The sequence below is a fragment of the Chanos chanos genome, chromosome 8 (genome assembly GCF_902362185.1).
Source record: "Chanos chanos chromosome 8, fChaCha1.1, whole genome shotgun sequence".
In the NCBI taxonomy this organism is placed as follows: Eukaryota; Metazoa; Chordata; class Actinopteri; order Gonorynchiformes; family Chanidae; genus Chanos; species Chanos chanos.
Genome location: NC_044502.1, coordinates 38,256,586 through 38,269,968, shown reverse-complemented (window position 1 = coordinate 38,269,968; position 13,383 = coordinate 38,256,586). Strand labels below are relative to the sequence as shown.

The 13,383-nt window shown below is 40.4% G+C and overlaps 1 protein-coding gene across 1 annotated transcript; it reads left to right on the top strand.

Moving 5' to 3' along the window:
* The first annotated feature begins 8,231 nt into the window (after positions 1 to 8,231).
* On the top strand, positions 8,232 to 11,182 carry dnase2 (deoxyribonuclease II, lysosomal). The gene is made up of 6 exons (XM_030783182.1): positions 8,232 to 8,326; positions 8,561 to 8,720; positions 9,104 to 9,200; positions 9,368 to 9,532; positions 10,312 to 10,539; positions 10,776 to 11,182. The coding sequence occupies exons 1-6, from the start codon at positions 8,232 to 8,234 to the stop codon at positions 11,180 to 11,182; spliced, it is 1,152 nt and encodes a 383-aa protein (XP_030639042.1).
* Positions 11,183 to 13,383: the final 2,201 nt, after the last annotated feature.

The window sequence follows — 13,383 nt, the reverse complement described above, 5'->3', positions numbered from 1 at the left end:
GGTAAAACACATCTCCAGTTACATTACGTGTCTCTCTCATAGAGACAAAGGAAGAATTCATGAATGTTTCATGCATTTAATTCAAGGCCATTTGGGAAAATACTGTATGAAATACACAAGGAACGAATATACGGTGTGCTGTTCTGGTCTATTCACTTGATGGCCAATTGGTAAATAAATAAATAAATAGAAACTGACATTATTGTGAGTTTCTGATCAAGTCAGATATACCGAATAAAACATGTAAATAAATGCACACTGTAGGAATAGAGACACTTTACCCCATGCACTGTCATGGTTGTCTGGCTAGCACTGTATAAACAACATTGCCATCCTTTCCTTCTTTCTTGCCATCCAGTGGTATGTTTCTGACCTGCACTTGGTCCAAACTACTGGAAAAAAAAATATATAATGGAGAGCAAAAACAGGACACAGATGTAAAACTTCAATCAAATGTCATCATTGTTTCCAGACACTGCACATAATAAATACCCAGAGCGAGGACTCTGTGATGAGATGTCACTGACATGTATCAGTTTCTCTGTACATTGTGCTGTCAATAGAATAATCATTTTAAAGCTGACAAGAACCCGGAAAAGAGATACTGTGGTCCTCACAACAGCTGCTTTACATTTATGTGTTTATATACGACATACAGTAACAGCAGGATGTTTTTTTTTTTATGGCAAAGTTTACAATATAATAATCTGCCATTCAAAATGTGGTCGGTAATGTTTTACTTTATTAGGCACTTACAAGCAAATTATTTATTAGTGTCCTATCTAGTGGGGGTTTTTTTTGGCACTTTCCTAATAACTGTATTTTATCTCATTTCCTAGTTAATAACCGGTAATTACAGGATTGTAAAATAAAACGTTATCATGTGGTCTAGTCCAGACAGTGCTTACCTCGATTCCTCTTTTAGTAAGTCACACCTGAGTATTTGTTCCCCATTAAATTGCTGAGTGATATGAAGTGTAACAGAAAATGCTATAATAGATATGTGATATCAGACAGTTAAGATGAGAATCTAACCTGGGTATCTGTGAATAATGCACAGTTATGTAACTAACTTTCCCATCATCCTCTGCACTCTGCGTAGCTTCTTTCAAGGGCACGATGGCAGGGTGACTGGTTTCGTACATTTCCTCCGGCTCCTCCTAGAAAAGGTGCAAAAAAAAAAAAAAAACCCTCTCGCTCTTTAAAAACTCTCTCATCCAGAGTCTACTGGGCCCAGGGAGCACAAAACTCCTAATATCTCAACAGCATATGAACAATGAGCAATAAGCAATTTGGACTTACTCTTTCTTTGCTATGTAGTGGAATTGTTTAGACTTACAGGAATGTCAGACATCTTTGGTTCACGTCGGATGAGTGGAATGCTCGACTGAGAAGATTCTAGAAATATTGTGTCCACTGATTCTGAAGGTCTCTGCTGTTACAGAATAAAGGAGAAAATGAAAAAAAAAAATAGAGCTGAAATAAGGTTAGGAGCAGACATTACTCTATCACGAACTGCTCTTCTAATCTGCTCTGTGAAGTAAATGTGTATCTACCTGCTTGGTCTCCTCGGGAGACTCAGAGTCTACACGATGCATGTTTTTACTGAAGGAGAAAATATCATCTGTTAGTTTAAATGAATAAAAGTTTTCCTGTTAAAGATGAACACACACACACACACACACACACACACACACGCATGTACATAGTCACCTGATCATAATTGCTACAGTGAGTGTGATCAGCCCCACAGACACGCCCACGGCAGAGGCCAATGCAATGACTTTCAGTCGACCTGTCAAAAAAAAAAAAAGAAGTATTTTTCTTCAGTTTGCCAGATAATCAGATATTAACCAATATATAATCCTTTTTGGTACATTCAGTACACCCTGGCCTTACTAAGATCCATATGGAGACTAAACCAGTTTGATTTGTCATGTATTTGAACTAGAAACTTCTACTACTTACTACCGCTCACATGGAAACCAGCATTGAGTGTGGTCCATGTCTCATTTCATGTAACAAACTATCAGCAAAACTCACTGCTCCAACAGTGAAGATTTGAAAATGTTGTGCTCAGAATGATTGGCTTTAATCAGAATATACTGGGAATACTATGTGGAACCTTAAACAGCAAATCAGACAAGTTATGGCAACCCTGTGACCAGAAGAAGTGATTGTCTACACCAGGGGAATTAGAGAGGAAGAGAAAAGCAAGAGAAACTAGGAAGTGGTTGGAGGCAAAAAGATAAATCTATGAGTTGTAGGGGGAAAATGCATGATAAAACTTGTGAAACCCAGACACAACACGTCTCTGTCTGAACCAGTTTCAACTCCTTTTAATCTACAGCTTGCAGTGGACATTGTTAATATATTGAAAGCAGAAGAGCGGCAGCATCGTCATCTATATTCATTATGAAACTTTGAAGACAGGAAAAACTCTGTCTTACACACACCTGTAGTGTCTTACACAACATGTCTATTCTTGCAGATGTGAAAGGACTGCAGTTTAACAAGCTGTTTTGCACAGGCACATGGTCTAGAGATGATATGTGGGATGATGAAACAGGAATAATCAGTTAAGTCATAAGACACAAGAAGACATAATTAATGTTGTGTCTTGGTCATAAATCAATTAGATCAAACCTTGCATCAAAATCACACAATAAGCATAAATGTGTGTGTGTATCATGACTTTTTGAAAGATCATTTTGCAAAAGCATGTGTGTTTTTTATGTAACATATTATATTATCTGTCACAGCCTGCACCTCATTTTGGACTTTTAATTTGTCATGTCCTTGTGCGCCTGTTCTCTGTCTGTCTCCGCCCCCCACCTGTTCCCGTTTGTCTCATTATTAACCTTGTTAGTTTTATCCAATCCTGTTTTGCCCTGTTTAGTTTCCCTCTCTATTTATGCCCTAGTGTTTGCCTTGTCTTTTGTCTATCGTTGTTTGTGTTTTAGTGCACACTGTTATGCTGCACCTTTTTGTTATTGGTTTTTTGTTCCTGTTCTGCACGTGTGTTTGGATCTTCAGTTCAAGTAAAGTCCTCAGTTTTTCACTTTCATCATTGTGTTCTGCACTTGGGTCCTGCACCACACCACCAGCGTGACATTATCAAATCATAAATCATTAAAAATGAATGAAACTTAAAGAAGGAAGTCACAGAGAAAATACATATGTATGTATCCGACAACTTGCTGACCTCTGACGCGCACAGTCAGGAGCGGGGAGCTGTGAGTGCCGATCCGGTTGCGTGCCTTGCAGTAGTACTGGCCGCTGGCTCCCGGGCTGACCTCCTTGATGGTATAGCTGGGGCCCGATCGGGTTTCCCAGGCGTCAGCTGCATTGATCCGATGCCAGGTGTAGTTCTCTACTGCTGGGTTGGCCTTGCTGCTGCAGGTCAGTGTCAAAGATCCACCTGCCTCGATCACAGGGGAGGGAAGAGCCAGTACCGAGGTGTTCTTAGGGGCATCTGAAAGACGGCACAATAAGAAGAGAGAAAGAAAGAGGGGACAGAGAGAGAGAGAGGGAGAGAGAGAGAGAGAGAGAGAGAGAGAGAGAGAGTGTTCAAGAGCGATTGATTGATCAGTCTTTCCCAAGGACTAAGACTGGTAAGAGGTGAGGTTTTCTTTCACTTTAAGTAATCTGAACGGTCCAAGGGTAACAGCATTTTGTATTGAACCTGAAAGGTACAATACACCTGAAAGATACCAGATCTGAGATAGTCGTGTGCTACGATCTTATCATTTTTGCTGTTAAAGCCCTCGCGTTCTAGACTTACACAGTACAGGCAGAGTGACAGTGGGAGATGTTCCTTGCCCATAACGGTTCCACGCGGTGCAGTAGTACTGGCCGCCGTGGTGTGAACGCACAATGGGGAAAGTGAGGTTCTGGGATGACCCTCTGGTCCATGGCTGACCCCCACTGACCTTGTACCAGGCATACTTCTCCACAGGTGGGTTGGCATTACTGCTACAGGTGAGGTTCACCGTATAACCTTCTATTATATCCCCTGTCGGACTGATCAGAACCCGCGTGTTCTTTGGGGCATCTGAAAAAAAAAAAAATATCAGGACAGTTTTGGTCACGTCTGACATCTCAGCAGTAGACACCGAGCGCGTTAATTCTGCTGTGGAGTGGAAAGTGCTGAAGCAATGACTTATTTTTAAAATGTAGACTAAGTTTGTACTTTAAAGACAGTGACATCGGTTTCCTGTCAGCTGAAAGTTAACGTCACACGTGTGCCACTAAAAATAAAATCATTGCAAGAGAGCAGTTGGCCTGTAAAAGCCTTTCTATAAAGAGACAATAGTTCAACACCATTTCACCCTAAGAGCTTTACAGGAAAAGTGTGATACCTATGTAGAAAACGTGATGCACTGTCTGTAATACAGGTCTAAAAAATACAAAACTCTTACAAGTGACATTGAGCAGTACTGGTCTGGAGCGATCTGTGCCAAGTATATTCCGAGCTACACAGAAATACTCTCCATGGTCCCTGTAGTCCAGGCTCCACATACGAAGTTCAGGTTTAAAACTGTCCGGTACACTGCCGCTCTCCCCCTCCTTAAACCAGGCAAAGCTCTCTACTGCGGGGGCTCCGTCACTCTTGCAGATCATTGTCACGGATCCCCCCTCTCCTATAGCCCCTTGAGGACTAATATCGACTGTAGTGGAGCGAGGAGCATCTGTGGTCACAAAGGAAGATCGTGAATATGGACATGAAAGAAAACACTCGGGCCACTTTGTTGGTTTTCACGTGTAAAACAACAGTAATCGATAACAGTTTTCATACTCACGTCCTAAAGCCAAAGTAACACCTGGAGACTGTACGTTCTGGGGGGGTATTGGTCGGCAGGTGTAGGTACCAGTGTGCTGGCTATCAAAGTTATAGACGGCCGACATCCTGTCGGATCGTCCCAGGTTAAAGCCATTACGATAGAGGGAAAAGGATTTGCCCGGAGCGGCACACCCCTTGGCAGCGCAGTTCAGGTAAACTGTCTCTCCTGCTGCAAACATGTTTCCTGCTCTCGCAGGATGCACCTGGACCTGAAGCTCTGCAATCGACACAGCTCACTACATTTACCTCCACAGAACAGATGGTTCAGGACACATCATCTGAGCCAGGTGAACAACATAAATGTCAGCTATTGACCTATTTTTTTTTTTTTTAATTGGTTCTTCCTCTGGATTTGAGAAGGTGAGAGGTGTTCCCTTTTATTCAAAATACGTTGGTTTTAACATGAGAATGAAACAGGAGCAAAGCAGAAGAGGATTCATTTGAGGCATATCAGAATTAAAAGCCCTATAACCATGTATAAATGTATCCATCACTTTTAGAACTCACCTGTGACTGAGAGGGACACTGCATCTGGGGAAGTCCACCTTCCCTGAGGCTGTTCTGTCTCAAATCTGAAATGGTACAGTCCAGCATCGCTCAGCTTTGCATTGGTGATCTGTAAACTGCATCTTTTATAGCCCCCCATGTATTTGATCCTGTCCCGGTAAGACGGACTGATCAAGCTGACGTCGTTATGATAGGCAAATTCTCGCTTGTCCTCCACAGAAATACGAAACCACATCACCTTCTTCACATTGTAACCCGTAGGGTAGTCATAGCGACAAGGCAGTGTAACTGTGGTTCCAGCCCAAACGCAGATCTCTTTCCTGGAGAAAGACACAGACCATCTATTGCCCTCTGTACCTGAAAAGCACGAACAGGATTGGAGGATGAAGCCAGGGGAAAAAAAAACAAAACAAAAAAAAAAAGATCGATATCTTATAAATAACCTGTGCACAATACAAGGGCAGTCAGGTAACTATAGACTTAAGAACAGACAACATGATCGGAGCATATTGCCAATGGATCTCACTAATTACAGTAAAAACTATTACCTGGCGAAGCAATGTAAATACATATCAACACAAGCGCAGTCGTCCACATCTTGGGTCCTATAATGTCAAACACATGCACAGGTGTAGGAAGGACAAACTGTAAACCAATCCAGTGCTCAGAATCATATCGGCACGCAGCAAGATACTGTCTAATAGAGACCTGACATAGAAGACTACTGTACCTGAAGCCAGTATCCTTACTCAGGTCCAGCACATACACGCTTCCACACACACACAGACATTCACAGGCGGTAGACAAGAGTGTGATGGTCTGAAGTGTCTGGTCTTGAAGGTCTTGCAGGAGAAAGAGGAAGTGTGGGAGGCTGGAGTGAAAGAACGGCCATCGCTCTCTCTTTCCGCATCTCTCCTCCTGCTTGTCCTGTCTCTCAGACCCTGGGATGTGTCTGGAGTGAAACTTGATGCCCACTCTCAGCAAACTGCATGCTCTAATCTGGCAGTGCAATAACACTGAGCTGCTGACACCCACAACCTCCTGTTTACAACCTGGGACAGACCCTGACGTGGGACATGGGCCAAGACTGCTTCTTTTTTGGACATATAAATATCTGAAACTAAAGAAAAAAAAAAAAGATCATTGATTGAAGAGTTTTGACTGAACTGAAATGATGCAGCTATGTTTACTAGCGCTCCGGCTGTTAAATGTACTTTGCGAGATGTAATGGTAAGAGTTCTCAGAGAGAAATTTCATGTTGAAAGAATTAAGAGGGTAAATAAATGACTGAATGAATAAGCTCAACCTCTAACCTTAAAGAAATTAACAGGGGTGGAAAAAGTAAAAGTAGAAGTACTCTTGCAAAAAAAAAAAAACTAGAGTTAAACTAGAGTTAAACTGACAACCATTTTTGTAAATTGTAAATGACTGACTATTTTACTCTTACTTAAATTTTTTTTTTTTAACTCTGCTTAGAGTACTTTTTTTTTTTTTTTTTAGCAAGAGTACTTCCACTTTTACTTTTTCCTCCCCTGGAGCATTAAATGGAAATTAAACCACATGCTACACGGTCTTTTGAGAGTTAAATTCACAACAAACAATTGCTCTACTGTCAGTGTAAAGTGAACTCATGTATTGGTATCTATCTTGTCGCTTTACTACATTAAACAAGCTGCCCATAGCAGTCATAAACTCATCTCATCCAATTTACCACACTTTTTATTGTACTGTCCTCGTTCAGGGAGGTGAGAAAACCACAATGTTTATACAACTGTCAGGGGATTACAACAGTGTAATTTTTTACAGACTGAATGAAGTGAGTAAAGAGGAGGAGGCCATTCGGGGACTGCTGTAGTTCATCAGTTTTGAACTTCCTCTTGTGGCCCAACGTTTTCGTGTTGCAACAGCTCGCTGCACGAGGTGTTCCATAAATATGCAGCCTCAGTCTGTCCCTCCCGACGAGGTCTCTAATCTCATTAGTGGATATCAGGTTAAAGAGAAATAGACAATACAAGATCAACTAGCCAAGGTGATTTGAAACCACCTTGTATTGTGGAGTCCCAAACAATATTTTTTTCCTTGGTAAATATTGTTTATCATAGTGTATTTAAAATTATATAACGTGTAATATTACATGTCCAAAAATCTAATGTTTTCCCAATGAAAATGATTCTTCAGAGAAATGGTGGGAAATACCGAACTGTCGAAACGAACTACAAATTTCGGCAGCAGTGGTGCATGATCAGTACCAAGTGACCTCAAACCCTGTCCTGCGCGTGTTAAACCTAATAGGACTCTCATGAACATACCCACTGACGTCACGACTTCAGGCAAAACAAGGATGTGAACCGTTTCAGTAGGTGGAAATCACATGCAGTTAACAGGTTCGAAAAGAGACATTCACGAACAAGTAAGAGTCTTTTAAAATATAAAAACTGTAACTGTTGTAACTGCACATTATATTAATTATGCACATTATGTCAAAAAAGTCACTACAGAATGTTAAGACTTTTATTCTGATAATGGGAGAAAACCTGTCAGAATGCGGACGGCCGGTCAATCCAGTCCCACCATGTTAATTAAAACTCTTTTAAAATGGTTATTTGGACCGTAACATATGTTCAAATATAGCCTATTTCATCCAGTTTTAATGCTGATAACAGATGTGTGATGAATTGTGTTACAGAGGAGGGAAAAGATGAGGAAAATATATTTCTAGTTTCTTGTTCATCATTCCTCGTGCCAGCCAGCCAGTCAGTCAGTGAGGCAACCATTTAAGTTCATGTTAATTATCGTGTAGAAATCATTAATTCAACTTGGTCACCTGCCTCATAACCAACTTTCTGAAAAAATTTGTTACTGTTGTTTCGAAAGTATAGCCATGTTCTTCTTCATCCTGCTGTTTCTACATACACCAGTAGAGGGAGTTGCTGCACCAATTTCTTGCTACAATGACCAAGGAAGCTCTGTTGACTGGTGAATGAGTTTACTTTTAGTAAAGTTTTCTTTTACTGACTTTATGTTTTACACCAAAAAAAAGGAAAAAACAGTTTTCTTCAGTTTATCCACTGCAACGTAGTTTTGATGAAGTTATAACATTGCAGAATATAACTTAAGGTGTCCTGCATTAGTCTCTTATTCTCTCGCTCCACCCCCCCCCCCTCTCTCTCTCTCTCTCACTTTATCCCTACTCTCTATCTCCTTCTCTAGGTTCTATCTTTACAAGCTACCTCATCCTCACAGAAAACCCGTTGCTCAGGGTCTGAAGTATCTTCTGATGGACGGAGGGAGTGAGGAGTGGATGGATGGGAAAGTGCTTGTAAATGACAGTTCAGGTGCTCTGGGAAGAACAATGGCACCATTATATGAGGTCGAGTTCATTTGTATCCCAACTCTGAACGGATGGTTCAGTTGGGAAATGAAAGAACATGCAGGTTACTTTAGCAGGCCTTTAGTTGTGGTTATAATTCTTATTGTATTACGGAAAACTCTCCTGAAGCCTTCTTTCGAGAAGTGAACGTTTAGATTGTACCACTTTACTCAGCAAATTTTTTTTATCTTGATATAAACCATGACCGCATGAAATGAAAATGACTGACTTTTTTTTCCCCCCTCTTCCCTGTTCTCCCAATTGTTGCTTTTGTTTTATCAAATATTGTAGAATAGTTCAAATATGTCATAGTTTATAAATCATAAAATAAAACATCATTTGAATTTTTCCATGTATGACTTAATACTGCGTGTGACCTACAGGAGAATGAAGTTGGATACATTCTGTATAACGACCAGGCTCCGTCGCCGAAGCACGGCCATACGAGAGATGAGAACAGGAGTGGAGGTCACACAAAAGGTGTGAATTGACAGGAGAACGATATGATTTTACGCACAATTTAGACCCATCTATTCTATTCAATCTCTACTCCTCAAGCATGACACCAATGATTTATGATAATTAATTTTACATAAATAAGAGTGTTTAATAGCATTAATAATAGCTCCTGATTTTTTTTTTCTTAGGCGTTGTCCTCTTTGACAAGAAGCAAGGCTTTTGGTTGGTCCATAGTACCCCACATTTCCCCCCACCCAAGAGAGAGGGCAGTTTCTCATACCCAAGCTCTGGCATAAATAACGGACAAAACTTCATCTGTGTGACCTACCCCATGGAGCGCTTCCAAACGATAGGTAAGACCAAGTGACAAGATATCAGAAACATTTACTCTACCATTGTCACAGGAACTGGGATGGATTGCTTCGCTTTGGTTTCACAGTCTGAATGAATCAGTTCAATTTGAAAGCCTTTCAAATGTAGATTTTGGTGATTTAAATGACAGTTATTTTTATGCAACATAATGCACTTTGTCCATCAGGATATAAAAATGTTTTTTTTTAATATATATATATATATATATATATATATATATATATATATAAAATAGCTCAGTTTTTCAGAGCTGTCATCATTGTCATATTAGCAGATTATGAATGAAGAACAGTTACCATAGATATAGTGAGCCAGTCTCTTTAACAGGCATAGTAACCATAGTAACCATACCTTTTCACATTTTGTTGTGTCGCTCTGTTAATAACTGCATTGTCTTATGTTACCAAAGCTTATAAATTTGACGTCTTGTGTTGCATGGTTATTTTTACGTATGTACAAATAACAAATGTACATCTGAAACAGATGCAGGGAGATACTCTTTTTGTACAATGCACAAATAGTGCACAAAAGTATAAAAAACAAAAAAAAGGGAACTAACCAAAGCTAGCACTTCACTTACCAAGACAGTGTATGAGAGTATCACATGCTGCTAAATGAAACCTGCTTTGAATATTCAAAACAAGGGAACATTTCCGCTTGAGAGTTCATTGGGTCATGGTCGCAGTCAGTACACAGAACATGCTATAATATCATCAGTGATAAGTAATTCACCTACGTGTTCATGTATTGTTATTCACAGGTGAGCAGTTAAAAATAAACCAGCCCCACATATATGACTGTCATATTCCTGATTCCCTGGCTTCTGAACTGCCCTCTATGGTCCAGCTTTGCAAAAACAGCCAGAGCAGAGGGGGAAACACAAGTTTATTGCACACTTCCTCATCTACAGCCAATCGCAGTGTGGCCCTCCTCTCATTGGCTGGAACACAGTTCATCAGCTTTGCCAAAGGAGCCTCTTTTGGTGCTGGTAAGGATCAACTGTGACGCTGCTCTCAGATCAGTATCCATTGTAACACTCCAGACAGTCTAAATATTTTCATTAATACTCACTGAATTATAAAGAATAGGAACAAGAAGAGGAATGGTTCTCATCTCAAATCCTGAAAATGGCTGATTTGTCAGAGTGCCCTCAGCATCTAAATCGCTGTTTCTGATTTTTTCCACTTTAATCTGATCGATCTCGTCTCTCTCGTTTATATTCAGATTTATACCACTCCTGGGTGGCCCCCACCCTTCAGTCTGACCTTCTGGTGCAGTTCTGGCGCCGGTCCACCGGTATCCTGCATTCCGACTGCTCGCAGCGCTGGAAGGTCCTGGACATAGACCTCATCTCTCCAGGCCAGCGGTTGACGTTCAAGGCCACGGAGGATCACTCCAAGTGGGCCGTCAGCAAGCGGGGCGGGAGCGGGAGAGATGGACCAGGAGGATGGGTCTGCGTGGGGGACATTAACCGCAACAAAGCGGAGGAGACGAGAGGTGGGGGGACAGTATGTCAGCAGAACGCCGTCGTGTGGAAAGCGTATCGCACGGCAGCGCTGAAGTGTGAGACGTGCACAGGAAGCTCCGCTGAGTGTGACTCTGCACTGAGAGAGATACAGGAACAGCACTGACAGTAATTCTTTAAAGCGGTCAGTGTACCTGAGCGCCTCTGCTGTTCCCAAAGCCAAATTAAGGCCCAAGTGCAGTGAAGTGTAGTGAAACTCAGGGGTAGATATTCTTTTCTTTTGTACATCTCCGGGTGGATTTTCTATTTTCAGCATTATATTTTATATATCAGCATTATTTTTTTTTAACTGTGTTTATAGTTTACAGTGTTTTGAGAGGTCAGTGCTGTGTATAACTACAGTAATGTATGTAATACAGATGTATATATTTTTAGACATGAATTTTTAGTGGACGGAACACTGTGTTTCCTTGGCACATAGATGATAAAATCAACACTCTGTGGTAATCATATCCGTGACATGATCGTAATACTTGAATTCAAAAGCACTTTTTTTGAAGCAAATCATCTCTCATCAGTAATTGTGTGATGGTAGTGTTTGTAGTTTCTTTGATTGTCAAGCACTGTAAATTTCTTTTAATTTTTTGATGAACAAGCACTAATTTTGTGTGACACTCCCTGGGCAATAAAACACATTTAAATTGACTCTGTAACTTGCACTGAATTTAATTTCTCATTTCAGCAGGTTACACATGTGTAGACTAATAGATGAATAGGCAAAAAAGAAACATCCGTTCTCTGGTATGAGCTGCCATCTTAACGCTGAAGCGGCAATTTCTATAAAATGTCTATCCAAGAGCTCGTTCTTCTCCAGATATACTGATAAATATTTAAAATTTTGCTTATGTATTCCAAAGTGAACGCTTGGCTGACAGGCGTCAAAACTCCAACACGCAGAAACGCTGATGTATTTGATTCAGACCAAACTTATTCACAAATACGGAAACTTTGGGTTATTATCAAAATGAAAATTTATTACATATAAGAATAGGGTGTATGTAGTGCATAAACATGTATGAAAAGAGCTTTACTGTACAAGACTGAATGTACAACATGCTTACTCTGGGCACACCCAAGATACAATTCAAAGCATTGGCAAAAGGCAAGAGCACCTGAAGACAAGGCACTTAACATCGAGTGTTGAGTTCTTAAAGGTAATGAAAGACAAACACCGTAACCTAAAAGCAATACTCCTCTCCTTTGTCCTTCTAATGCTTCAGTTTTAACACAAACATCAACAGCACTAGGATATGAGGAAACAAGGGTCACCAGAGTACAATCTCAAAGATACAAAACTGAAAATAAAAACCTGTTCTTTAAAGGTACAGCTATGCTCTTAATGTCACCTACACGCTAGCTTATGATGTTCCTGTTTCAGTAGTAGCGGAATGCTTTTATTCCAACGTCTTCACATGGACTTAGTGTTGCCGTTTTTTCTTTTCTTTTCCTTTTTATTTTTATTTTTTTAGTGAACATTTTGGTTTAGCAAGGAACCATTTATGTAATGGTCCAAAAGAACTAAGGAGTCAAGCAGGTCTGACTTTGGTGAGGTGGTATATTCCCTGCTACGTTGCTGCTGATTGAAGTTTCAGAGCCTTAAACTTTTGAAAACATTTTTTTTTTTCTGAAAAGTGCAGCTGTGCTAACTGAGGGCCTTTCTATGTCATTCATGTAATACTCTTTGAAGTAGCAGTTGTCTGGTTCACCTCTCATTAAACATCTGACGTACGTTAAGTGTGAAAACTCTTTCACACTTGGTTCATCACTGCATCATCCGGTTGGCAGCTCTATTTCTGTGGAGCATATGAAGTTTTTTTCAGATCAAGTTTGACTAAAACTATTATATTAGTGTGAAGTGCTCAGAATGTTCACTCAGACAAATTTGGTTGTAGCACATAATAACATTTCTTTGCATAACTGATGGGAAAGCTCAACACTGGCAGTGCTATATATCTAATATAAGAATTTTGCTACAAATACACTCACAGTCTGACAGACATTCATCAGCGTTTGCCGTTCCTGCTCCTGTGTTCCCACAACACAGCATATGCGGGATCTCGTCCTGCTCTAACAAGGTGTTTCAACTTTTCAGCGAATTATCAAGCCCTTAAGTAAAAGCACAGAGAAACCTAAACTATCCCGATCTGCGGGCTCCCAAGAGCAGGACTGGGAAACACTCTGATTAGACAATGCATCACCAGGGCATTCGCAAAAAACCACTTGCCCATATTTTACGTTGGAGCTGTAAATGCATACATTTGCATAATAATTTAGTACCTTCTTTAAATGCTAAATATCACTGGACTG